We start from the raw sequence: 27308 nt of genomic DNA, 5'->3' as shown, positions 1-27308 counted from the left end.
CCCCCCAAACCCTGGGAAATACCCCCCAAACCCCGGGAAATACCCCCAAACCCCGGGAAATACCCCCAAACCCCGGGAAATACCCCCCAAACCCCGGGAAATACCCCCAAACCCCGGGAAATACCCCCCCAAACCCCAGGAAATACCCCCCCAAACGCCGGGAAATACCCCCCCAAACCCCGAGAAATACCCCCCCAAACCCCGGGAAATACCCCCCCATCACCATTACCCGAGAAATAACCCGATAAACTCCACAAAAAACTGGATAAAAACACGATAAATCCCCCGCAAAAAAACCGACAATTCCCTGAAAAACCCGATAAAACTTCCCCAAAAAACTAACCATAAAACCCTTTAAAAATACAACAAAACGTCAAAAAACCCCCATTGAAATCCCCCAAAACCGGATAAAGCCCCTCCCACCCCCACCAATCATCAATAAAACATCCCCAAAATAAACATCAAACCCCAAAAAATAACAATAACCCTAAAAAACCCGATTAAATACCGAAATATTAACCACCCCCTACACCCCCTCCCTATCTCTGTAACCCCCTCCAGCCCCTACACCCCCTCCCTATCTCTGTAACCCCCTCCAGCCCCTACACCCCTCCACCCCTCCCTATCTCTGTAACCCCCACCAGCCCCTACACCCCCTCCCTATCTCTGTAACCCCCTCCAGCCCCTACACCCCCTCCACCCCTCCCTATCTCTGTAACCCCCTCCAGCCCCTCCACCCCCTCCCTATCTCTGTAACCCCCTCCAGCCCCTACACCCCTCCACCCCCTCCCTATCTCTGTAACCCCCTCCAGCCCCTACACCCCCTCCACCCCCTCCCTATCTCTGTAACCCCCTCCAGCCCCTACACCCCCTCCCTATCTCTGTAACCCCCTCCAGCCCGTACACCCCTCCACCCCTCCCTATCTCTGTAACCCCCACCAGCCCCTACACCCCCTCCCTATCTCTGTAACCCCCTCCAGCCCCTACACCCCCTCCACCCCCTCCCTATCTCTGTAACCCCCTCCAGCCCCTCCACCCCCTCCCTATCTCTGTAACCCCCTACACCCCCTCCCTATCTGTCTCATTCAGTGTGTAGACTCTCGATTCTCAGTCTTTGCCCTGACATACACACACTGTCACCCTGTTTCAGTCCCCACTGCCTCTCTCATTGTGTGTCTGTGCTTCGTGCTGCTGGCCTAAATTCTCTTTCCCTGTTTTCCACAGCTGTGATGAGTCAGTATTTTAAAACACCTTGGAGTCTTCAGAGCAGCGATACAGATGACAATGATGAAAATTTCATACCATTTGTGACGTAGGTTTTTTTTTTGTGTTTTCATGGAGAGATGGGTTATGGTTCTGGAGATGGCTCAATGAAGCTACCACTCAATAGGCCATTATGTTTGAACAGTTTGGATTTGTCCATTAAGCTGTAAACTCCACATCACTGAAACCATCAATGGAAAAGGCATAAATTCCACATCACTGAAACAGAGCCAGTAAATGAGATAATGTTCTTATTTCATATCAATTTGGGAGTGCCACATGTTGGAGTGTCAGGGGTGAGGGAGCACTATACTGTGGGAGGGTTAGTTCTGAGACAGTGGGCACCATTGAAGGGTCAGCACTGAGGTAGCGCCGCACTGTCAGAGGGTCAGTGCTGAGGGAGTGGGCACTGTCGGAGGGGCAGCACTGAGGTAGCGCCGCACTGTCGGAGGGTCAGTGCTGAGGGAGTGGGCACTGTCGGAGGGTCAGCACTGAGGTAGCGCCGCACTGTCGGAGGGTCTATGCTGAGGGAGTGGGCACTGTCCGAGGTCAGTGCTGAGGGAGTGGGCACTGTCGGAGGGTCAGCACTGAGGTTGCGCCACACTTATGGAGAGTCAGTGCTGAGGGAGTGGGCACTGTCGGAGGGTCAGTGCTGAGGAAGCGCCGCACTGTTGGATGGTCAGTGCTGACGGAGTGCCGCACTGTCAGAAGATCAATGCTGAGGGAGCACCGCACTGTCGGAGGGTCAGTGCTGAGGGAGTTGGCACTGTCGGAGGGTCAGTGCTGAGGGAGTGGGCACTATCGGAGGGTCAGTGCTGAGGGAGTGCCGCACTGTCAAGGGTCAGTGCTGAGGGAGTGGGCACTGTCGGAGGTTCAGTGCTGAGGGAGTGGACACTGTCGGAGGGTCGATACTGACCAAACACCACTCTATCAGAGGGTTAGAGCTGGCAAAGTGCTGCACTGTCGGAGGGTCAGTGCTGAGGGAGCGCCGCATTGTCGGAGGTTCAGTACTGAGGAAATGCTGCACTGTTCAAGGGTCAGTGCTGAGGGGGCGCCGCATTGTCGGAGGTTCAGTACTGAGGGAGTGCTGCACTGTCGGAGGGTCAGTGCTGAGGGAATGCCACACTGTCGGAGGGTCAGTGCTGAGGGAGTGGACACTGTCGGAGGGTCGATACTGACCGAACACCACTCTATCAGAGGGTTAGAGCTGGCAAAGTGCTGCACTGTCAGAAGGTCAGTGCTGATGGAGCCCACATAGATTGTAATAGCTGAGTTTGCCCTCCTTGCTTGCGATATGTCCAGTTATGTACCTGTTTGTAGCTCAGTATCACAAGCAAGTGTGCCTTGTTCCTTTAGTAACAAATAACGGACTGGTTAATTGCAATCACAACCTATTCACTCGTAGATTTAAAGGCTAACAAAATATTTGAATGCAGGTTCGTAGTTCCTTGAAAGTAGAGTCGCAGGATCATGAAGAAGGCGTTTCGTATGCTTTCCTTTATTGGTCAGAGCATTGTGTATAGGAGATGGAAGGTCATGCTGTGACTGTACAGGATGTTGATTAGACCACTTTTGGAATATTGCGAGCAATTCTGGTCTCCTTTTGTGAAACTTGAAAGTGTTCCGAAAAGATTTACAAGGAAGTTGGCAGGGCTGAGGGTTAGGAAGAGGCTGATTAGGTCGGGGCTGTCTTCACTGGAGCGTTGGAAGCTGAGGGGTGACCTCATCGTGGTTTATTAGATCATGAGGGGCACGGATATGATAAGTAGGCACAGTCTTTTCCCTGGGGTGGGAGAATCCAGAACTGGAGGGTATAAGTTTAGGGTGAGAGGGAAAGATATAAAAGAGACCTAAGGGGCAACTTTTTCACACAGAGGGTGGTATGTGTATGGAATGAGCTGCCAGAGGATGTGGTGGAGGCTGGTACAATTACAGCATTTAAAAGACATCTTGATGGGTATATGAATAGGAAGGGTTTGGAGGGATATTGGCCAAGTGCTGGCAAATGAGATTAAATTAGGTTAGGATATCTGGTCGGCATAGATGTCTCAAACCAAAGGGTCTGTTTCCATGCTGTACATCTTTATGACTATAAATGTAAGTGTTTAATCTTCTTAAAAATGACACCAACTTTCAAACTGCATTGAAAAAAGAATATGAGAACTCTGTCAAGTATACTTGGGTGAGGTAAATTACATTGTGAAACAGGAATGACTCTCACAGTATCCAAATGTTAGTCTGCAGCCAAAGCCGTTTTTCCCACAGACTGTTGGTGTTGATGTGCCTCCCTGGATCTGTTATAGCTGGCTGGCAGCACTTTCCTGGAGATTGTCGTGTAAATAATGATGTCTCCGATAGGAACCCTCCACATGTGGTGATGAAGCTTTCCAATGGGCTTTCATAAAGTTCAAACCCAATGGATTTATTAACGCCACATACTGGGAACTCGCTCTGAAAGTGTTGTGATCTTAGTGACTCCAGTCAAACAGTTTATGTTCTTTGTAAATGCAAGACGTTTTCCTTGGTGCAGTTGGGTACCTTGGCTTTGCTAAGTGTTCTTTCCAAAATCCTCAAGATGTAGCTATGTGTCCACTCAATGTTATTGGAAATGAATGTTTCAGACAACACATCTTCATTGCATTTCTCTCTCCCTCCCCATTCTCTGCCCTTTCTTCCTCTCCCACTATCCCCACCCATCCCACATACTGTCATCCAAAATGCCCGCTGTTTACCTCATGTTCCCTAACCCTTCGCTCCTATGCTCCCTGTGTCCCCTCCCTTACTCCTTTTTCCTCTCTCACCTCTCTCTCTCTCACATCCTTCCTCATGTATTCTTTTACCTGCCCTCTCTCCTTCACCCCCTCCCTACCTCACACTCTCCTTCTCTCATGACTTCTCCCGTACCCTCCCTCTTGCCATCACGCCCTCCCTCTGTCTCACCCTCCCATCCTCCCTCTCTCACTGGCCCATGTCCACTCCTGGCTCCCACCTTTCCCCTTCCTTGTATTGGTTGGTGTTAATGTGTGACCCATTGTAGGAGTTCCAGGATGGTCAGCAGATATGAACCAGAAGCTGGAAGGAGGTGGCGATCCTCAGCTGGTGTCAGCAACTGGGCATGTGCGATGAACCTGGAGCATTCACTGCAGCAAACAGTGTGAGTTCAGTAACACAGCCAAGTAAAGGCCGTGATGAATCTCTGCCAGCACACTGAGTCTGTCAGGGCTGGTGTGTCAGTGTCTGACCTCAGCAAACTTGGGCCTGAGCTATCAGCTTCCCCTCTGGTTGTCTGTCACTGCTTAACTCCAGGGAGGAAGCATGGTCTCCAGGGAGGAAGCATGGTCTCCTGCTTAATTTAAACCAGCAACACTGAAAAGATTTATCTCATGCAGTAATCTGTGAAAATTCGAGAGGCCAAGAGCTATTTAAAGTAAAACTTAACGACTTTATTTCTTAAAGTAAAACCAAGAATAATTAACTAACAACTATTTACAACTCCTTCCTCTAACCCATCTTTTACTTTCCTCTCTACAATACTGGTCTGATAAAACCCCCGATTAAGGTTCACAAAACAAAACCTCTTATCTCAAAACTAGGCAGCTCTTTGTTCTTCTCTGTATTCCTGTCTTCTTTTCTTCTTCTTCAGGATTTCTACTCCACAGGTTACTGATTAATAAAGGTACCTTTAAAAGAGCTATTTTTTGGGCTGTCTTTACATGCTGGTGACTTGTCAGTTCTTCGCTCAACTGTTAAACTTTCCCCGGTCTTATACCCCCTAAAGCATCGGATTGTATCATTGACTTTTAAGATTGTCAATATATTCAATTCAAACTTGATTGGTAGTTCTGCTAGCCTTTTAACTCTCTTAAAGGAACAGTACACCCATATCTTCAAAACATCTCCCCTCTTAAGAAAAAGTGAACCATCGTAATGAAAAGATGGCTTCATTTTTTACTCTATTCTTTAAACACATTACCCTAACAGACAGAAGACGATGAGTGAACTCCACTCACTCTGGCTCGGTTCGATGATGTCCTCTTTGAGCACGGCCTCCACCTCCATTTGGACCTGTCTGGCTTTGAGAGAATGAAGCCAATAGGAGTGTTGTTTTATCGGAGCAGTATTCCCTACGTCTACTTCATGTACAACAGCATTAGTGCTCCCCAACTGATTCTTACATACATTTTTATGCTGCAGTAACAAATCTTTCAACTGTGTTCTATGCTCCTGAGACAGATATCTTACTAAACTGTCCCACTGCTCAAGGACTTCTTCATTTTTTAATCTATTTAGCAGCACATAGAGTCATAGAGATGTACAGCACGGAAACAGACCCTTCGGTCCAACCCGTCCATGCTGACCAGATATCCCAACCCAATCTAGTCCCACCTGCTAGCACCTGGCCCATATCCCTCCAAACCCTTCCTATTCATTTACCCATCCAAATGCCTCTTAAATGTTGTAATTGTACCAGCATCCACCACTTTCTCTGGCAGCTCATTCCATACACGTACCACCCTCTGCGTGAAAAAGTTGCCCCTTAGGTCTCTCTTATATCTTTCCCCTCTCACCCTAAACCTATGCCCTCTAGTTCTGGACTCCCCCACCCCAGGGAAAAGACTTTGTCTATTTACCCTATCCATGCCCCTCATAATTTTATAAACCTCCATAAGGTCACCCCTCAGCCTCCGACGCTCCAGGGAAAACAGCCCCAGCCAGTTCAGCTTCTCCCTGTAGGTCAGATCCTCCAACCCTGGCAACATCCTTGTAAACCTTTTCTGAGCCCATTCAAGTTTCACAACATCTTTCCGATAGGAAGGAGACCAGAATTGCATGCAATATTCCAACAATGGCCTAACCAAAGTCCTGTACAGCCCCAACATGACCTCCCAGTTCCTGTACTCAATACTCTGACCAATAAAGGAAAGCATACCAAATGCTTTCTTCATTATCCTATCTACCTGCGACTCCACTTTCAAGGAGCTATGAACCTACACTCCAAGGTCTCTTTGTTCAGCAACACTCCCCAAGACCTTACCATTAAGTGTATAAGTCCTGCTAAGATTTGCTTTCCCAAGATGCAGCACCTCGCATTTAACTGAATTAAACTCCATCTGCCACTTCTCAGCCCATTGGCCCATCTGGTCCTGTTGTAATCTGAGGTAACCCTCTTCGCTGTCCACTACATCTCCATCTGCAAATTTACTAACTGTGTACCTCTTATGCTTGCATCCAAATCATTTATGTAAAAGTAGTGGACCCAGCACCGATCCTTGTGGCACTCCACTGGTCACAGGCCTCCAGTCTGAAAAACAACCCCCACCACCACCCTCTGTCTTCTACCTTTGAGACAGTTCTGTATCCAAATGGCTAGTTCTCCCTGTATTCTGTGATATCTAAATTTGCTAATCAGTCTCATGGGGAACCTTGTCCAACACCTTACTGAAGTGCATATAGATCACTCTACTGCTCTGCCCTCATCAATTTTCTTTGTTACTTCTTCAAAAAAACTCAATCAAGTTTGTGAGACATGATTTCCCATGCACAAAGCCATGTTGACTATCCCGAATCAGTCCTTGCCCTTCCAAATACATGTACATCCTGTCCCTCAGGATTCCCTCCAACAACTTGCACACCACCAACATCAGGCTCACTGGTCTATAGTTCCCTGGCTTGTCTTTACCGCCCTTCTTAAACAATGTCAAAATCCACATCATCTGGATTTGATTCCTCATTCTGTGGGACAGAAACTAACACTTATTTCTCCAGTCTTTTCTCTCTCGTATAATGCAGTTGCAACATGTTCATGTAACATACTTGATACTTATTATGTATCTGGCAGCTTTACGAGATAATACAGCTTTACGAGATAATCAACGTTTTCTCAGTTTGACTAAACTGGGCTTTGAAGGGATCTCCTACCACTCGTAACAATACTAGTACGTCATCCCCACAGGAAAACGTCAGTCCCGAAACGCTTATCTGTCATATACTGTGCCCTCTTTAGATGCTATTTAGCTAACTCACCTCCTCTATTTAATCTCTCTCTCACCTCCGATATATAATCTAAGTGTGAGATCTCCGACTTTAGCCCTGTCAATTTTTCTTTAATTCATTTCAAAGGGCCTCTCACTTCATGGCCAAATACTAACTCGAAAGGAGTGAACTGGGTAAGACTCATTTGGGCTGAAAATGTGTTGCTGTTTAAAGCACAGCAGGTCAGGCAGCATCCAAGGAACAGGAAATTCGATGTTTCGGGCCAGAGCCCTTCATCAGGAATAAGGGCTCTGGCCCGAAACGTCGAATTTCCTGTTCCTTCGATGCTGCCTGACCTGCTGTGCTTTAAACAGCAACACATTTTCAGCTCTGATCTCCAGCATCTGCAGACCTCACTTTTTACTCGAAGATTCTCTAATGGCAAACAGTAGGAATGGGATCCCTTTACCCCAGCCATTCAGCTAGTCCGGACAGTTTGCTGTTAACATGGTCATCAGGGTCTGATGCTACCTTTCTAAAGCTCCCTGGGATTCAGGACACACACACTGGATTTAAAGTGCTGTATACCTCAGATATCCATAACCTCCTTAAACAGCCTAGCGGTAAAATGTGACCCTTGGTCCGACTGACTCTCTCTGGGTAGCCCATACTGTGTGAACAAAGCTACTCACTCCTCTACCACCCTTTTTTACCTTGATACTCTGTAATGGAGTTAGCTCCAGAAATCCGGTAGGCACATCCATTATGGTTAACATGTACCGGTTCACACTCTTAGTTCCCAAAAGGTTCTTCGACCGTGGGAATTGACAACAATGGTGCTGGTTTTATGCCAACATTTGACATGGATGATGTGTACGGCAAAAGTTAACCACATCCTTGTGCATTCCAGGCCAATAAAAATGTTTTTGTACCTCAGTCTGAGTCTTTCGTACCCCTCGGTGGGCTCCTACAGGTAGTCCATGTGCTACCCATTAATCCTCCTGTCTGTCTGCTACCGACAACACAACCTGGTGCACTTCCATCCATTTCTCCTCTGCACTAATCTTTTCCCACAGTGCCTCTCTGTAACAGCCAGATCTGTGACTTTACGTGTCCCACTTTACCACAGTGAAAACACCTGAGGCCTTTCACCTCCTTTCCACCCTCTTGAGCTTCTTTCTTATCCTGTGGTAAATTCTTACCCGTGTTCTCTACTCTTGGGTTTAGTAGTGTAGGATCTCCCCTTCTCCCAACTTGTATCCCTCACAGAATAAAATTCTGGCTGAAAGCTTGTCTAATGCCCCAGCATGTACTCATCTGCTAATTCAGCCGCCCTTCTCACTCCCTGAACTTTCTGTTCATCCACGAGAATTCTTACCATCTCTGGAAGTGAGTTTTTAAACTCCTCCAGCAGAATATTCTCTCTTAGACCCTCAAAGGTCCTATCTATCAAAATGACTATGTTTAATTCTTTAGAACTGGACATTAGTCTGACCTGGTTCCTCCTTTGTGTTTCTGAACTACTGTCTATATGTTTCTGGTACCAATTCATAAGTACTTAAAATAGCCTCTTCATAATCTCTTGACCCCCTCATCTGACAACACGGCAAATACCTCACCAGCTGTGCCTACCAGTTTAGTCTGAATTAGCACTATCCACAAATCCTCAGGTGACTCCACCTGCCTCAACTTTTTTCAAAAGACATAAATTTGGCCATGCTAAATTGCCCATAGTGGTCAGGGATGTGTAGGTTAGATGTATTAATCTGGGGTAAATGTAGAGCATAGGGGAATGGGTCTGGGTTGGTTACTCTTGTGGGCAGCACGGTGGCACAGTGGTTAGCATTGCTGCCTCACAGCGCCAGAGACCCGGGTTCAATTCCCGCCTCAGGCGACTGTCTGTGTGGAGTTTGCACGTTCTCCCCGTGTCTGCGTGGCTTTCCTCCGCGTGCTCCAGTTTCCTCCCACAGTCACAAAGATGTGCGGGTCAGGTGAATTGGCCATGCTAAATTGCCCGTAGTGTCAGGTAAGGGGTAAATGTAGGGGTATGGGTGGGTTGCTCTTTGGCGGGTCGGTGTGGACTTGTTGGGCTGAAGGGCCTGTTTCCACACTAAGTAATCTAATCTAATCTAAGACTTCCACACCTTTCTCATCAAAATGTGGCAGCATTATAACATATATCACTACCTTCTCTTTAATCTCCATCGTGTTAACTTGACTTTGCTGACTCAGCCCAACTCATCAAGCGCAAATTCTCGCTCTCCTTTTCTCTCTTCCTCTCTCCGTTTCTTCGCCTTCTCTTTGCTCAGCCAAAAACCTTCTCTCTCTTTTTCCTCCCTCTCTCTCGCTTTCTCTTTCTATCTCCCTTTGTTTATCTTCTAACTCCATTTTCCTCAATTGTAATTTAAGTCTCTCTACCTCTCCTGCACTTGTCAGTTTCTCTGATGCACCTAAGTGTTTGAGTATCTCCCTTACTTTGTCCTTGTTTAAACCCAAACCTAACTTATTTGCTAATTCTAAAAATATGGCCTTTTTCTTTCCTTCTGAACCTTCTTGGCAAACTTGAGAATCATCTTCAAACCCCAAAACCCCTTTAGCAATTTTAAGGGCCATTTTGCTCCCTTTTAATTTAATCAACCACAAGGCACCAAAATTAAACCCACTGCCTCACCACGTTTTATATAAAGCTCCAGGACATTAACCTGCAGGTGTTTAAATCTGCTGGGATTTTTTTGCACCCCCAAATCTATTCAGATCTGTCTAATCCAGTTCAAATTCCGATAAGGAGCCCCCAAACTGTTAGGACACAGGGTAACCCCTCCTGCTTAATTTAAACTAGCAACACCGAAACAATTTATCCCATGCAGTAATCTGCAGAGAGGCCAAGAGCTATTTAAAGGAAAAATTAACAACTTTATTCCTTAAAGTATAACAGAGAATCATTACCTAATAACTATTTACAACTCCATTCTCTGACAGATCTTTTACTTTTCCCTCTATAATACTGGTCTGATAAAAATCCTGATTAAAACAAAACTTCTTATCTCAAAACCAAGGAGCGTTTGGTTCTTCTCTGTATTCCTGTCGTCTTTTCTTCTCATTGGGGATTCTGTTCCACAGGTTACTGATTGATAAAGGTATCTTTACGAGAGCTATTTTTTGGGCTGTCTTTACATGCTGGTGACTTGTCAGTTCTCCTCTCAACTGTTAAACTTTCCCCGGTCTTATACCCCCTAAAGCATCGGATTGTATCATTGGCTTTTAAGATTGTCAGTATATGAAATTCAAACTTGATTGGAATTTGGTATTTTTGGGGGTATAATTTAACCTGATTGGCCTAATTTGAATCTGTTTTTGTATCCAGGCTAGCAGCTACACTAACTGCTGGACCACATGTTACATTGCATCTTGTTGAGAATGCTTGGTGCCATCAGGCAGTTCTGCTAGCTTTTAACTCTCTTAACCCACATCTTCCTAACACTGGCTGACCAGCATTGATAGCCCATCCCTATTTGCCCTTGAGAAGGTGGTAGTGAGCTGCTGTCTTGAATCGCTGCAGTCCACTTGCTGTGGGTTGACCCACAATGCCTGTAGGGAGGGAATTCCAGGATTTCAACCCAATGACTGAAGGAACAGAGGTATATTTCCAAATCAGGGTGGTGAGTGGCTCAGAGGGGAACTTGTCGGGGGATGGTGTTCCCAAGTACCTGCTGCCCCTTGTCTTTCTAGATGGAAGTGGGCGTGGAGTTGCAAGGTGCTGTGTGAGGATCTTTGGTGAATGTCTGCAGTGCATCTTGTAGATAGTACACTCCGGCACTGTGAGGTAGCAGTGCTAACCACTGAGCCAGTGTGCTGCTGCCTCTCACAGTGGGGTGGGCATTTCAGCTGCTGTTGGCCACGCCAGCACAGCTCCCAGCACTGGGTACGGCAATCAGGATTAGTGCTCCAGGGTAGAGCTCAGAGTCTCTCACTCGTTGCTGTGTGTGCATGCGTGTGTGTCCAGTGCTGCCTGCGATGCCTGGCAGTGTGGAATAGCTGGGTGACGCTCCCTCATGCAGGCAGACAGAGGGGCTCGGCCCCTGCGCTGACTATGTGGAAGGACTGATGTTAGCCTCCCTCGAAGGGAGATTGTTGTCCATTGTCTGGGCTGCTGTTCACCCTTAACCCCCCCTCTCTTGGGAATTGTGTCTTACAGCCCTCACTGGATGGAGGTGTATGAGGAAGCTCCCCCGAGATTGGTAAGCAGCAGGAGCAGCAGCAGCAGACCAGGGATTTCTGGAACGTTCCACACCAACAGCGCAGCTCCCCTCGCTGTGAGAAAAGGGTCAGCGAGGAACCCAGCATTGGACAGGGCGTTGGGGTTCAGGTTTAGGCAGTGTCCTCACGAAAGCATTTCCTGATGGGGGTCTCAGCAAAGGGGTCTCACTGTGGGGGTTTTGGGGAGACTGGTCTCAGGGAGGAGGGTCTCAATGTGGGGGTCTGGAGAGAGGGGTCTCACTTTGGGGGTCTTGGAAAGAGAGGTCTCACTGTGGGTCTCAGGGGGAGATGGGTCTCGGGAAAGGGGAGTTTCAGGGAGACGGGTCTCAGAGAGGTGTCACACTGTGGGGACCTTGGAAAGGAGTCTCGCTGTGGGGTGCAATGGGAGTGGGGTTTTGGCGGGGGGGGGGCGGGGCGATGTCATGGGGAGTGGAGTCTCATTGTGGGCGGTCTTGGGGAGTGGGGTCTCATCTCAGAGGGGTCTCGCTGAAGGGGGTCTTGGGGAGAGGGATCTTGCTGTGGGGGAGTCAATAATTCAATATTGTTAAGGAGTTGTATTTTCGTCTCCCTCTAACACCATCTCACTCCCCATCCATCCCTCCCCATCTCACGATATCACCCCCTCACCCACTCTCACTCTCCTCTCTCTCTCCCTCACTCTCTGCCCCCCTCTGCCCTCCACCCTCTCTCTGCCCTCTCCCCTTCCGATCCTCCCCCTTCCTCCCGATCCTCCCCCCCTCCCTGTCCCCCCTCCCTCCTGATCCCCCTCCCTCCCTGTTCCCCCTCCCTCCCAATCGTCCACCCCCCCCCCCACGTCTCTGTGCCTGCCCCCAGCAGCTCAGTAGTCATGCAGCCCAAAGACGGAGACCCCCCCGGGATGGTAGCTGCTCTACACCGACCCTGGAGCTACACCGGCTGCCGTCCCCGAGGGAGCTCTATGGGAGGAGGAAGGGGAAGAGGAGACTACCCAGTGAGAGACGGGCCCTGGCAGTTCTCTATCACCTGGAGGAGCTGAAGAGGAGACAGGCCGGGATTGATCAGTACGGAGGCTCTTACTCCTCCCCGCACCCCCACCTCCCCTCTCCCCCTCCCCCCCCACCTCCCCTCTCCCCCCCACCTCCCCTCTCCCCCTCCTCTTTCCCCCACACCTCTCCCCCACTCTCCCTTCCCCCCCATCTCCCCCACCCCTCCTCCTTTCCTGCCTTCCCCCCTTCCCCCCCACCTCCCCTCTCCCATTACTCTCCCCCACCCCTCCTCCTTCCCCGCCTTCCCCCTCCCACCTCCCCTCTCTTCCTCTTCCCCTCCCTCAACCCCTCCCATTCCCTCCTTCCACTCTCCCTCTTCCCTCCCTTTTATCCCCTCCCTCCCATCTCGCCTCCCACTTCTCTCCCACGTTTACTGTCCCCCTACCCCATCTCTCTCCCCTCCCCAACCCCATAGCAGCCCACCAGTCTCCCTGCTGCAGCTCTGTTGTGTCTGGGAGGGGGTTGTGAGGAATGCTGTTGCTGTTTAACTCTAACTTGCTGCGTTCTTGTTCTGCCCCCAGACTGAAAGCTCTGAGATGGAGTGCTGAGAGGTCACAGGACAGTGAGCACCTGGACACACTCAGGACAGATAACCAGGCGACAGACCCGACCAACATTGGAGACTGCCTGACCAACGCTGACCTGGAGGACAGAGAACTGGTAACAACTGATCACCTGTCTGTACTTCCCACAGGGACCAGCAAGCAGCTTCAGGCCTGAGCTGGAGGGGCACGTACTCCAAATGCAGGGCAACATTCCTCGAATTGGTACCGAGGGAGTGCCACGCTATCGGAGATCTGATAGTCTGGGTGGTGCTAAACGACAGAGATTAACCTGTTTGCTGGTTACATCATGCAGTCTGAGTGAACTCTGCTTTTGTAAATGTCAACATGTAGACATGCCCAGATAGACACTAGGAAAGCAGGGATCTAATCACCTCCCGACACCGAGAGACAGCATGTCAATCTCTCAGCCTTATCAGGAATAGATATCATTGTACTTTCACAATATTTTGTACTTTATTAAGGATACTCCTCCTTGTATTAGCTATATCACAGTCAAAGTTACAATCAGTGCATGGGCTCAATCTACAGTGTAGAGGGAGCTTTACTCTGTATCTAAGCCTGTGCTGTCCCTGTACCTGGGAGTGTTTGATGGGGGACAGCGTAGAGGGAGCTTTACTCTGTATGTAACACTGTGCTGTCCCTATCCTGGAAGTGTTTGATGGGGTGACAGTGTAGAGGGAGCTTTACTCTGTAACTAACCCTGTGCTGTCCCTGTCCTGGGAGTGTTTGATGGGGTGACAGTGTAGAGGGAGCTTTACTCTGTATCTAACCCCTGTCCTGGGAGTGTTTGATTTACTAATTCAGGTTTATTTTCCATATCAGACAATCTTGGTTTTGGATTGATTTTAATTGTTTCTCTAGAAACATGCTTTTTCTCTTTCAGAACCGTTGATATTTATTTTTATTTGTAAAATTTCTAGCTTTTGTTATGTGTTTCTTTTTGTTTGAAGTGGCCGTTTGTGATGGTTGAGCCCACATCCAAATTGAGGATGTGCTTTTGTGATGTGTGATTCATGATAGAAAGACATCATAATCTAAAAAATCGCAATCTCTCTCTCTCACTTTCTCTCTCTCACTCTCTTGTCCCCTCCCTATCTGTTTCCCTCTCTCTCTGTCTTGTCCTCTCCTTCACCCTCTGTCTCCCTCTTTCTTTCACGCTCTCTCTCTCTGTCCCTCATCCTCTTCCTCTCTCCCACCCTCTCTTGTCCTTTCGCCTTCCCTCCCTCTCCCCCACTCTTCCCCCTCCCCATCCTCCTCCCCATTCCCCTCCCCTCTCCCTCTGCCTCTCTCTCTCTCTCCATGTATTTCTCTCCCCTCTCTTCCTCCCTCTCTCCCTCCCTCTCTCTGTTCCTCTTCTCCCTCCCTCCCCCCTCTCCTTTTTCTCTCTCTTCCTCTTCCTCCTTCTCTTCCTCCCTTTCTCTCTCTCCATCTGTCCCTCTCCCTCCCTCTGCTCATCTCCCTCTCCCCTCCCTGCCCCTCTCTCTCCCTCTCCCCCTCCCTGCCCCCCTCTCTCCCTCCCTCTCTCCCTCTCCCCCTCCCTGCCCCCCTCTCTCCCTCTCTGCACCCCCTCCCCCTCCTTGCCCCCCTCTCTCCCTCTCTCTCCCTCTCTCCCTCTCCCCCTCCCTCTCCCTCTCCCGCTCCTTGCCTCCCTCCCTCTCTCTGAGCAGTTTTTCCAGCCCCGGTGGAAGTTTGGTGTTCCGGAGCAGCGTCTTGTTCCAGAGGATACTCCGTATCTGGCTTTTTGTGGACCAGAGCCTCAGGAGAAACCCCAGCCCTTCAGCTTCTTCAGTGAGGTGGCACAGGAGGACAAAACCTTCTGGAATGTGAAGCACTGTGCTGAGGAATGACTGAAGAATGGGTCAGGCAAGAGCGTGCAGCAAGATGGTTATTCACCACCTTGTTCATGTCATTTCTGTTTCCTTCCGTGAGTCTCTGAAGCAGTACAGGACTCAACCGATTCATGCATTGTCTCTGCTTTTCGGAAGTTTCAGTAAAGTAATACCTTTGCAAACAGTGGTCTGGGTCCAGATTTCCTCATGGTCCTAAATAAGGAGAGTAGCTAAAGAGAAACCAATTCTCATTATCCCCTCACCCTGGTCTGGAAATAATCCTCTTCCCTTGCAATCTCCCTGTAAATGCCCTATCCCTCTGTAAATGCCACCCCACCGGGATTTCCCCCTTCCCTCTGCCAGAATCCTTCCTAATCCTTGTGTGTTCTCCCCTGGCCTTTCCTCAATCCCATTCCAGTCCCTTCAAAGCTGCTTCACGTTTTGCTGAAGGATTTCCTCGTTGGTTTGAGGGGCTGGAAAGGTGTGAGTTTATCTCGCTGCGTCTTCACCTTTTTGGATCACTGAGGATTGGCACTTTTGGATAAGCAACTTAGAACATAAGACCACAGGAGCAGGAGTAGGCCGTCTGCTCCCACTACCCCCGACCCTGCTCCCCCATTCAGTGAACTCAAGGCTGCTCATGGACCCAGCTCCACTTACCCACCCACTCGCCAGAACACTTCATTTCTTGACTGTTCAAACAAATCTAGCTACCTTTGCCTTAGTGAGGAAGCCTCAACTGCTTCACTGAGGTTGGGGGTGGTGGGGGGGAGGGGGGAATGGAATTCTACAGATTCCCAACCCTCTGGGGGGAAGAAGTTCCTCCTCAGGCTAGTCTGAAATCTGCTCCCCCCCCTTATTTTGAGGCTGTGCCCCCTCGTTCTAGTTCACCCTCCAATAGAAACAACCTTCCCCCCCACCCCCCACCTCCCCCAGGAATATTTGGCAATAATTCTCGTTGCTGCTGAAGCGTAATGCCATGTTTGGCTGCTGGTTGATCCTGAGCTGCTGTCTCCCAGCTCCTGTTAAAAGTTGTCTTTTACAATTCCATCTGCAATTTGTCGCCATCTCTGACAACATCTGCCCAGCATGTTTTTATGAGAGAGAAGTGCAGTAACAAAATGCCTTTGATCTTCCTCCCTGTCCCAGTCCACGTTGAAGTTCCTGTTTGTTTTGCTAACATTGAGAATACACTCGATCACTTTGGAAAACACTTGCTGCATAGAGAAGGGGATCGCGCCTGACAACACTCCCAGGAACTGAAGCACCAACTGTGTCATCATTCCTTTCACCTTCTCCTCTCCTGGTTGAAAGGCTGATAGGTGGGAAAAATATCTTCAGCCCATTGGCAATGTGGAGCCCAGCGTTTTCTGCTCTCTCAGTTTCTCAGGAGAACAAGAAAAAAGGTGTTCAGTGTGAGGATTGTGTCAAGAGCATGCCTCTGTAAATACTCAGGTCTACGCTTTCATGGGTGAGGCCGGCACAGCGGCTCTGAATGTTAGCTTGCTAACAAACAGATCAGGAGCAGATCTGAGCTGAGCACTGGTTTGTGCGGGCGCACTGAGTGAATGACAGGAGAGATCTGGCTCAACAGGAATCCTGTACAGGACTGCAAGGACATAGCAGCAAGAGCAGAACCATTGAGCTTGCAATGAAATGGATGATCATCTATCTTAACGTCACCTTCCTGTACTATCCCCCTATCTCTGGATGTGATTAGAAAAAATGGCATTGAACTCAATTCATGACACCTCTCTGTGGAAGAGAATGTCAAAGATTCATCATTCTCTGACGAAGGACATTTCTTCTCTGTCCTTTTGTCGCCAGTGAAGGAGAGATTCCGTAGAGTTGTTGATCTGAATAACACAGTGAATGGAAAGGAATGATTAATGCTGATGGAAGATGGCACTGAGGTCTATGATTGGTTGTGGAGATGAATTTAACAACAGTGGTGGGAAGCTAGAGGAAGTAATTATTCCGGATTGAACTTGTTATCACATGGACAAAGGTGGATTGATGAGGAAGAATCATCATAGATTTCTAAAGTGGAAACTGTATTTAACTAACTTAGAGTCACAGAGATGTACAGCACGGAAACAGACCCTTTAGTCCAACCCGTCCATGCTGACCAGATATCCCAACCCAATCTAGTCCCACCTGCCAGCGCCCGGCCCATATCCCTCCAAACCCTTCCTATTCATATACCCATCCAAATGCCTCTTAAATGCTGCAATTGTACCAGCCTCCACCACATCCTCTGGCAGCTCATTCCATACACGTACCATCCTCTGGGTGAAGATGTTGCTGCAGTGTTTTGGTGGAGAGATAAGAAAGTCCGATCAGGGTGACGCTGTTGATGTGGTATTTCAGAAGGCTTCTAATTCAGTACAACATGACAGACTTGTGAGGAAATGTTGCAGGTTGGGGAATAAAAGGGACCGTTTGCATTGTGCATATGAAATCTATTAACAAAGCACACAGTGGCCTGGGCTTTCACAACAACCACAGAGAGGAGAAGGGCAAGAATGTGATGTTGAATTTGGTACAAGACACCTCATTGAGCCCTGACAGTGAAGAAGGACGCCACTGAGCACATATTGAGTCTGTACCACATCTCCAGGGAGCATTGCATCCAGAACCAGTCCCCTGCCCTCCATCTGTTCCCATTAATCCCACCATGGCACCACACTCTAACCTGCACATCCCTGGGCACTATGGGACAATACCCCATGGTCAATCCACCCTAACCTGCACATCCCTGGGCACTATGGGACAATACCCCATGGCCAACCCACCCTAACCTGCACATCCCTGGGCACTATGGGACAATTCCCCATGGCCAATCCACCCTAACCTGCACATCCCTGGGCACTATGGGACACTGTCCCATGGCCAATCCACCCTAACCTGCACATCCCTGGGCACTATGGGACAATTCCCCATGGCCAACCCACCCTAACCTGCACATCCCTGGGCACTATGGGACACTGTCCCATGGCCAATCCACCCTAACCTGCACATCCCTGGGCACTATGGGACAATTCCCCATGGCCAACCCACCCTAACCTGCACATCACCAGCCCATATCCCTCCAACCCCATGTTTGTACAGTGAGTAGTTAGGGTCTGGAAAAGCATTGCCTGAAATTGTGGTGGAGGTTGCTTCCAGTGAGTCATTGGAGAGAGAGCTAAAGAGAAAATGCTGGACAATCTCAGCAGGTCTGGCACGGTCTGTAAGGGGAGGAAAGAGCCGACGACTCGAGTCTAACTGACCCTTTGTCAAAGCTGACGGTTGGAGAGAGGGAGAGAGAGGGAGGGAGAGAGAGGGAGGGAGAGAGAGGGAGGGAGAGAGAGGGAGAGAGGGGGAGAGAGAAGGAGGGAGAGAGAAGGAGGGAGAGAGAAGGAGGGAGAGAGAGGGAGGGATAGAGAGAAAGGGGGAGAGGGAGGGAGAGGGAGAGGGAGGGAGGGAGCACGGGATGATTATTTGGAATAAGGATCAATGTGCAAGGCTTGTGGAATGACACCGTCACTGCCTTTTCATAGGATCCATACAGTGGGAGAGGAGGCCATTTGGCCCATTGGATCCACTCTAACCCCTCCAAAGGGCATATCCCTGTAACCGTACACCTCCCTCGGCTGACCCAGCTTTCCCTCTGGATGAGGGTGTGATGGTAGACCTCCTGCCTCAGAGGGAGGGGCACTACTCATGTATGACATGAACTCTGGCACACAGCGTGACAGCATGAGCTTGGCACCAAAGTAATGGGCTAGGCGTAACCCGACGGGTTGAATGGCCTCCACTCCACCCTAATTGGGCGAACACAGCTCACCCGGTAATTGGCGACGATGCTGTCCAATCAGGGATGGAGATGCTGTGCCCAGCGCCGTTTTCATTGGCCACGGCTCCAGCCAACCAGCGGAGGGCCGCGCGGTGATTGGCGGAGCGGCCGCCAGTCGAGGGCGGGCACCGAGCGGGACCAGCCAATGAGCGCAGGGCAGAGGCGGGGCCGAGGGCCAATGGGAATCGGAAGTAAAATGGCGGCCGTCATGAAGGCGGAAGGTAGGACCCTGGGGGTGGGGGACACAGAGGGTGACAGAGAGAGCCCGTGGGTGGGGGGAGAGGGACACAGAGGGTCCCTGTGAGTGGGGGGAGAGGGACACAGAGGGTGACAGAGAGGGTCCCTGTGAGTGGGGGGGTGAGGGACACAGAGGGTGACAGAGAGAGCCCGTGGGTGGGGGGAGAGGGACACAGAGAGAGCCCGTGGGTGGGGGGTGAGACACGGAGGGTGACAGAGAGAGCCCGTGGGTGGGGGGAGAGGGACACAGAGAGAGCCCGTGGGTGGGGGGAGAGGGACACAGAGAGAGCCCGTGGGTGGGGGGTGAGACACAGAGGGTGACAGAGAGACCCTGTGGGTGGGGGGAGAGGGACACAAAGCCCTGGGGGAATCCTGACCGGGCTCAAGTCCCTGTCCATGTCCCCCTCCCATCCCGAACACACCCTCAGTTCCCACTCCCCTTCCACCCCCACCCCACCCACGGTGCATCTCCCTTACCCCCCTCCTCTCACCGGTTCTCCTCCCACCTTCCTCTGCCCACCCTTCTCCCCTCCTCCATTCACCGTTTCCCCATCTTCACCCCCTCCCCCCCTCCCCAACCAACCCCCAAATGTTCCCATCTTCCAAGTTTCCTCCATTTAAAGCCTCACTCTCCCCCCCCCCCCCCCCCCCCCAAGCCCCAAACATTCTGCAGGAGGACTAACAACACCAGCCCAAACTGCACCATTGGAGTGGGATCCATTCAATGACCATAGACTCTACAACCAGCTGGTACTGTCGGAGAGTCAGTGCTGAGGGAGTGGGCACTGTCGGAGGGTCAGTGCTGAGGGAGTGGGCACTGTCGGAGGGTCAGTGCTGAGGGAGTGGGCACTGTCGGAGGGTCGGTGCTGAGGGAGTGGGTACTGTCGGAGAGTCAGTGCTGAGGGAGTGGGCACTGTCGGAGGGTCAGTGCTGAGGGAGTGGGCACTGTCGGAGGGTCGGTGCTGAGGGAGTGGGTACTGTCGGAGAGTCAGTGCTGAGGGAGTGGGCATTGTCGGAGGGTCAGTGCTGAGGGAGTGGGCACTGTCAGAGGGTCAGTGCTGAGGGAGTGGGTACTGTCGGAGAGTCAGTGCTGAGGGAGTGGGCACTGTCGGAGGGTCAGTGCTGAGGGAGTGGGCACTGTCAGAGGGTCAGTGCTGAGGGAGTGGGCACTGTCGGAGAGTCAGTGCTGAGGGAGTGGGCACTGTCGGAGGGTCAGTGCTGAGGGAGTGGGCACTGTCGGAGAGTCAGTGCTGAGGGAGTGGGCACTGTCGGAGGGTCAGTGCTGAGGGAGTGGGCACTGTCAGAGGGTCAGTGCTGAGGGAGTGGGCACTGTCGGAGAGTCAGTGCTGAGGGAGCGGGCACTGTCGGAGGGTCAGTGCTGAGGGAGCGAGCACTGTCGGAGGGTCAGTGCTGAGGGAGCGGGTACTGTCAGAGAGTCAGTGCTGAGGGAGTGGGCACTGTCAGAGGGTCAGTGCTGAGGGAGTGGGCACTGTCGGAGGGTCAGTGCTGAGGGAGCGGGCACTGTCGGAGGGTCAGTGCTGAGGGAGCGGGCACTGTCGGAGGGTCAGTGCTGAGGGAGCGGGCACTGTCGGAGGGTCAGTGCTGAGGGAGCGGGCACTGTCGGAGGGTCAGTGCTGAGGGAGTGCCGCACTGTCAGAGGGTCAGTGCTGAGGGAGTGCCGCACTGTCAGAGGGTCAGTGCTGAGGGAGTGGGCACTGTCAGAGGGTCAGTGCTGAGGGAGCGGGCGCTGTCAGAGGGTCGGAGCTGAGGGAGTGGGCACTGTCGGAGGATCAGTGGTGAGGGAGTGGGCGCTGTCAGAGGGTCGGAGCTGAGGGAGTGGGCACTGTCAGAGGGTCAGTGCTGAGGGAGTGCCGCACTGTAAGAGGGTCAGTGCTGAGGGAGTGGGCACTGTCAGAGGGTCAGTGCTGAGGGAGTGGGCACTGTCAGAGGGTCAGTGCTGAGGGAGTGGGCACTGTCAGAGGGTCAGTGCTGAGGGAGTGGGCACTGTCAGAGGGTCAGTGCTGAGGGAGCGGGCACTGTCGGTGGGTCAGTGCTGAGGGAGCGAGCACTGTCGGAGGATCAGTGCTGAGGGAGTGGGCGCTGTCAGAGGGTCGGAGCTGAGGGAGTGGGCACTGTCGGAGGGTCAGTTCTGAGGGAGTGGGCACTGTAAGAGGGTCAGTGCTGAGGGAGTGCCGCACTGTAAGAGGGTCAGTGCTGAGGGAGCGAGCACTGTCGGAGGGTCAGTGCTGAGGGAGCGGGCACTGTCGGAGGGTCAGTGCTGAGGGAGCGGGCACTGTCAGAGGGTCAGTGCTGAGGGAGTGCCACACTGTCAGAGGGTCAGTGCTGAGGGAGTGCCGCACTGTAAGAGGGTCAGTGCTGAGGGAGCGGGCACTGTCGGAGGGTCAGTGCTGAGGGAGCGGGCACTGTCGGAGGGTCAGTGCTGAGGGAGCGAGCACTGTCGGAGGTTCAGTGCTGAGGGAGCGGGCACTGTCGGAGGTTCAGTGCTGAGGGAGCGAGCACTGTCGGAGGATCAGTGCTGAGGGAGTGGGCACTGTCGGAGGGTCAGTGCTGAGGGAGTGCCTCACTGTCGGAGGGTCAGTGCTGAGGGTGTGCTGCACTGTTGGAGGGTCAGTGCTGAGGGAGTGGGCACTGTCGGAGGGTCAGTGCTGAGGGAGTGGGCACTATCAGAGGGTCAGTGCTGAGGGAGTGCCGCACTGTAAGAGGGTCAGTGCTGAGGGAGTGGGCACTGTCAGAGGGTCAGTGCTGAGGGAGTGCCTCACTGTCGGAGGGTCAGTGCTGAGGGTGTGCTGCACTGTTGGAGGGTCAGTGCTGAGGGAGTGGGCACTGTCGGAGGGTCAGTGCTGAGGGAGTGGGCACTGTCGGAGGGTCAGTTCTGAGGGAGTGGGCACTATCAGAGGGTCAGTGCTGAGGGAGTGCCGCACTGTAAGAGGGTCAGTGCTGAGGGAGTGGGCACTGTCAGAGGGTCAGTGCTGAGGGAGTGGGCACTGTCGGTGGGTCAGTGCTGAGGGAGCGAGCACTGTCGGAGGATCAGTGCTGAGGGAGTGGGCGCTGTCAGAGGGTCGGAGCTGAGGGAGTGGGCACTGTCGGAGGGTCAGTTCTGAGGGAGTGGGCACTATCAGAGGGTCAGTGCTGAGGGAGTGCCGCACTGTAAGAGGGTCAGTGCTGAGGGAGCGAGCACTGTCGGAGGGTCAGTGCTGAGGGAGCAGGCACTGTCGGAGGTTCAGTGCTGAGGGAGCGGGCACTGTCGGAGGTTCAGTGCTGAGGGAGTGGGCACTGTCGGAGGGTCAGTGCTGAGGGAGTGCCTCACTGTCGGAGGGTCAGTGCTGAGGGTGTGCTGCACTGTTGGAGGGTCAGTGCTGAGGGAGTGGGCACTGTCGGAGGGTCAGTGCTGAGGGAATGCCTCACTGTCGGAGGGTCAGTGCTGAGGAAGTGGGCACTGTCGGAATGTCAGTGCTGAGGGAGTGGGCACTGTCGGAGGGTCCGTGCTGAGGGAGTGGGCACTGTCGGAGGGTCCGTGCTGAGGGAGTGGGCACTGTCGGAGGGTCCGTGCTGAGGGAGTGGGCACTGTCGGAGGGTCCGTGCTGAGGGAGTGGGCACTGTCGGAGGGTCCGTGCTGCGACATTGTTCCTGATGTCCTGGAGAAAACTGTTGCAGATGTTTCTGAAACTGATTTGTGTTCAGCACTTATTCACGTGAATGTTTCTGACTGATATCGCCCTTGCTCACCCGATTCTCATTGCTCCACCCCTGGGGACTGTGCCCTCACATGACTGACCCCTGGGGACTGTGCCCTCACATGACTGACCCCTGGGGACTGTGCCCTCACATGACTGACCCCTGGGGACTGTGCCCTCACATGACTGATCCCTCAGGCCTGGAAGTCTTGCCCGAACACTCCCCCAACACTCTCACCCCTCTCTCTCTCTCTCTCTCTCTATAATATGTATATATAATGCTTCATGAAACCATCCCTTCACACCGAGGCGTTTGTTGCTGTCATCACCACCTGAGCTGATCTGTTGTCATTGATGTCTCCTCCGCCTGTGTTCCTGTGAAACACCTTGTTGTTCGGTGGCCTGTGTGAGGATCTGGATAAACGGAGTTGTTGTTTGTTTCTCTTGGTGCTGGCTGCCAGATTTGCCTTGCGTGTTTGCATATATGACAACAGTGAGAACACACCAGCCATCATGGCTCTCCTGTCAAGCTGCCTGGGCATCCAGCTCACGCTCTCGGTCCATCCTGCTCCCCATGGATGACCCTTTTCCTTGTGAAATTGATTTTCTTGTTGCATACCCAGATTTGGCAGGGAGCTGCTGTTCCCTATGGCCAGGGGCAACCCGTGTCCGAACTCAGTCTGTTCACATTTCTGTGTCTGAGTGTCCCATATGGACCAAGGTGGGTGTCCCTGACCTCCCCTGCTCCGTACACTTCAGCTGTCATTTGGTGAGCACGGCAGTCAGTCCGTCAGCGCATGTAGCTGTGGAATGTAAAGCTGTGTTTAATGAGTGTCTGTGAAGGTGATGCCTTGTATCATACTGCATCCCTGCTGCTGTGAGTAGGCACTGTTATTGTTTAACTCATGTCATGTTGTTTTGTTTTCATCAGCATTTAAAATGGAATCTGCTGTCAGTGTGTTGTGCTGGCGGGCCTGGGGATGTGGGGTTTAGTGCCGTGATTCAGTGTGCAGGAGTTAGGGGGTTACATGTCTGCGTTAGGTTTCTGGTTTGTGAAATACCACCCCCGCAGCCCAGCCCTCAGCCTGGTCACTGAATCAGGTTGTGAGTTGTACCCTGCTGTTCCCCTGACATACTGGTGCATCTGCACTGAGGAAAGGCAGATCGGAATTGGGATTTATTCCACTACCACTTAGGTACAGGAGTACAGGGGTCTGACTGCAATTTTGGGGAGATTGCAGCTGCAGTATGGTGTGTCACTCTGGTCTCCTGACTAATAGTAAGGTGTCTTTGCCATCGAGAGAGATTCCATTAAAGTAATTCCCGGGGTGGTGGGACTGACCTTTGAAGAGAGTTGAACACAAACTTGGAATAAGAGACTCACTATTTCTGACTGAGCTGAGAGGGGATCTCTTCATTCGGAGAGTGGTGAATCTTTGGAACCCCTATTCCCCAGGACTGTGGAAGTCTTTGCAAATATTCAAGGTGGGGGGGGTCAATAGATTTACCAATGTTCAAGACATAAAGGGGTTGGAGGAGAGTGAGGGAGTGTTGAAATACATCCGCCACAAGCTCTTCATTTTCTCTCCTGAAGTGCTGAGTGACCTCCTTCATTCCTGAAGAAGGGCTTATGCCTGAAACGTCGAATCTCCTGCTCCTTGGATGCTGCCTGACCTGCTGTGCTTTTCCAGCAACACATTTTTAGCTCTGACCTCCTCCTTCCCCTATTTCCTGTTCCTTTGTGGGGTTTAAGTGATGTTGCTAATGCTCAGGTCAAATGGCATAGATCCCAGAAGCAAGGCACACTGCTTCTTTAACTGAGAGGAGCATTGTTTGTTGACCCAGAAGGTATTAGGTCAGAGGTTCTAGCAGAGAGGAAAGGCTCCTAGTGGATGGGGTAACATATCGGGAGAAAGTGAGGGCTGCAGCTGCTGGAGATCAGAGTGGAGAGTGTGGATGGTGCTGGAAAAGCGCAGCAGGTCAGGCAGCATCCGAGGGGCAGGAGAATCGAATGTTTCGAGCAGAAGCCCTTCCTCAGGAATGTTGGCCTGGATTGAGGCTGAGTAGCTGACAGGAATGCCAAATTGTGGGTGACAGGTGTCAGCCCTTTAACTTGAGATGGTCAGCAGTCACAGAACACCAGCTCATAGTCCAACAGGTTGATTTGGGAGCACGAGCTTTTCCAGCACTGCTCCTTTCCTGGGTGAAAAGGTTTGGTCACCTGCAGAGACTTATTGTTCAACCGATCGCCATCCCACTCTCACCATGTGTATGATCTTTTAATTCCTCTGCCCGTCATCTCCCCACCTTTAAATTCTGTATCTGTGTGCTTCCCTCCCCATCACCCAACAATAAAGCTGTGGGACCTCTGACCTTGTCCACCCCAGTCCAACCCCATTCCAATTTATACCAAAGGCTTAGATGGAGGGACAGAAGCTAAAATTGCTAAACCTGCTGATGACAAACGTAGGGAGGAAGGTAAGTGAGCAAGAAGTGACGAGCAGATCTAGATTGGTTATAACTGAGTGGGTAAAGGTCTGGGTGGGTGGAAAATCATCCATTTTGGCAGGAATAATGAGGGAACAGTGAGTGGCTAGATCTTTGAGGAGCAGAGGGATCTGTGCATCCTTGTGCATGGTTCACAGGGGCAAAAATAATCAGCAGAGTCATAGAGATGGACAGCACAGAAACAGACCCTTCGGCCCAACCCGTCCATGCTGACCCAGATATCCCAACCCAATCTAGTCCCACCTGTCAGCACCCGGCCCATATCCCTCCAAACCCTTCCTATTCATATACCCATCCAGATGCCTCTTAAATGCTGTAATTGTACCAGCCTCCACCACATCCTCTGGCAGCTCATTCCATACACGTACCACCCTCTGAGTGAAAAAGTTGCCCCTAAGGTCTCTTGTATATCTTTCCCCTCTCACCCTAAACCTATGCTCCTCTAGTTCTGGACTCCCCCACCCCAAGGAAGGGACTTTGTCTATTTATACTATCCGTGCCCCTCATAATTTTGTAAACCTCTATCAGGTCACCCCTCAGCCTCCGACGCTGTGAGTTCCATCAGGAGGGGAAGGTGGCCTTCAGTGTGCTGTGAGGCAGTGGGACTGTGGGCAGTGTTGGTCTCCTGGGCTAAGGAAGAACCTGGGAAGCAGCGCAGGGAAGGTTTACCAGACTAGTCCTTTAGAATGGACACAGTGTCTTATCAGAGAAGGTTAGGCTGAAACTCTCTGCAGATTAGAAAAGTCAGAGGCAATTTGATGGAAGCGTGTGAGATTCTGAGGAAGGGTCACTAGATGTGAAAGCTGAACTCTGAATTCTCTGCACAGGCGCTGTCAGAGTTGCTGAGCTTTCACAGCCATTTCTGGTCTTGGTTCTGATCCAGACGAGGTATGGGGAGGGGAAACGAGAATCTAGAACGATGAAAGGGCCAGGGTGCCAGTGTCAAACAGAGATGGGGGAGCCTTTCTCACTGGGACAGTCCTGGAAGGTGTGGAAACAGCAGAGCAGCTCAATCACCCACCTGCTCCTGGGAGCAGTGACCTGAGAATGTTACCCACAGCCGTGGGTGGGACAGGGCCCCGTGACCCCCCCCTCAGTGTCTGGGACAGGGCCCCGTGACCCCCCTCAGTGTCTGGGACAGGGCCCCGTGACCCCCTTCAGTGTCTGGGACAGGACCCCGTGACCCCCCCTCAGTGTCTGGGACAGGGCCCCGTGACCCCCCTTAGTGTCTGGGACAGGACCCCGTGACCCCCCCTCAGTGTCTGGGACAGGGCCCCGTGACCCCCCTCAGTGTCTGGGACAGAGCCCCGTGACCCCCTTCAGTGTCTGGGACAGTGTCCCGTGACCCCCCTCAGTGTCTGGGACAGGGCCCCGTGACCCCCCTCAGTGTCTGGGACAGGGTCCCGTGACCCCCCCTCAGTGTCTGGGACAGGGTCCCGTGACCCCCCTCAGTGTCTGGGACAGGGTCCCGTGACCCCCCTCAGTGTCTGGGACAGTCTCCCGTGACCCCCCTCAGTGTCTGGGACAGTCTCCCGTGACCCCCCTCAGTGTCTGGGACAGTGTCCCGTGACCCCCCTCAGTGTCTGGGACAGTGTCCCGTGACCCCCCTCAGTGTCTGGGACAGGGCCCCGTGACCCCCCTCAGTGTCTGGGACAGGGCCCCGTGACCCCCCTCAGTGTCTGGGACAGTGTCCCGTGACCCCCCTCAGTGTCTGGGACAGGGTCCCGTGACCCCCCTCAGTGTCTGGGACAGTGTCCCGTGACCCCCCTCAGTGTCTGGGACAGGGCCCCGTGACCCCCCTCAGTGTCTGGGACAGGGCCCTGTGACCCCCCTCAGTGTCTGGGACAGGGTCCCGTGACCCCCTCAGTGTCTGGGACAGGGTCCCGTGACCCCCCTCAGTGGGGAGGCTGACCTGCCTATGAGAATAAGTTCAGCTGGGTGCAGGGTCAGTGAGGCGAGTGTATACTCAGAGATACAAAGGCTATTACTAATTTACTCAGAGATCGAAAGCGTGTAATAAATCACGGTCTAAAGTGGCAGCGACTGACGTCACCTTTGGGAGAAGGGATGCCGATGAGTTCCAGTATCTGATATAGTACAGGGTATACAACGCATTG

General features: G+C 52.0%; 2 protein-coding genes across 2 annotated transcripts in view; both read left to right on the top strand.

The window, feature by feature from the left end:
• The first annotated feature begins 1230 nt into the window (after positions 1–1230).
• Positions 1231–15041, top strand: LOC132835315 (uncharacterized). Its single transcript, XM_060854761.1, has 6 exons — positions 1231–1312; positions 4301–4417; positions 11432–11474; positions 12328–12533; positions 13040–13178; positions 14752–15041. The coding sequence occupies exons 2-6, from the start codon at positions 4311–4313 to the stop codon at positions 14929–14931; spliced, it is 675 nt and encodes a 224-aa protein (XP_060710744.1). The 5' UTR covers positions 1231–1312; positions 4301–4310; the 3' UTR covers positions 14932–15041.
• Positions 15042–18935: 3894 nt separating this feature from the next.
• LOC132835187 (calmodulin-binding transcription activator 2-like) overlaps positions 18936–27308 on the top strand; it is a 123655-nt gene continuing 115282 nt past the window's right edge. The window contains exon 1 of the mRNA XM_060854551.1: positions 18936–18972. Within this exon, the coding sequence (XP_060710534.1) occupies positions 18948–18972 (25 nt within the window). The 5' untranslated portion in view covers positions 18936–18947. The remainder of the gene's footprint in view (positions 18973–27308) is intronic.

Source organism: Hemiscyllium ocellatum, chromosome 44 (genome assembly GCF_020745735.1).
Source record: "Hemiscyllium ocellatum isolate sHemOce1 chromosome 44, sHemOce1.pat.X.cur, whole genome shotgun sequence".
Lineage (NCBI taxonomy): Eukaryota > Metazoa > Chordata > Chondrichthyes > Orectolobiformes > Hemiscylliidae > Hemiscyllium > Hemiscyllium ocellatum.
The sequence above is the reverse complement of the archived record's forward strand: the minus strand, read 5'-3'. Positions and strand labels throughout refer to the sequence as shown.

Bases quoted from the DNA above. Each gene is read 5' to 3' on its own strand.
- LOC132835315 (XM_060854761.1), top strand. From the start codon at position 4,311: ATGGTCAGCAGATATGAACCAGAAGCTGGAAGGAGGTGGCGATCCTCA. The intron at 4,418-11,431 runs GTGAGTTCAGTA...TGTGTCTTACAG, and splicing joins CATTCACTGCAGCAAACAGT to CCCTCACTGGATGGAGGTGT. The intron at 11,475-12,327 runs GTAAGCAGCAGG...GCCTGCCCCCAG, and splicing joins AGGAAGCTCCCCCGAGATTG to CAGCTCAGTAGTCATGCAGC.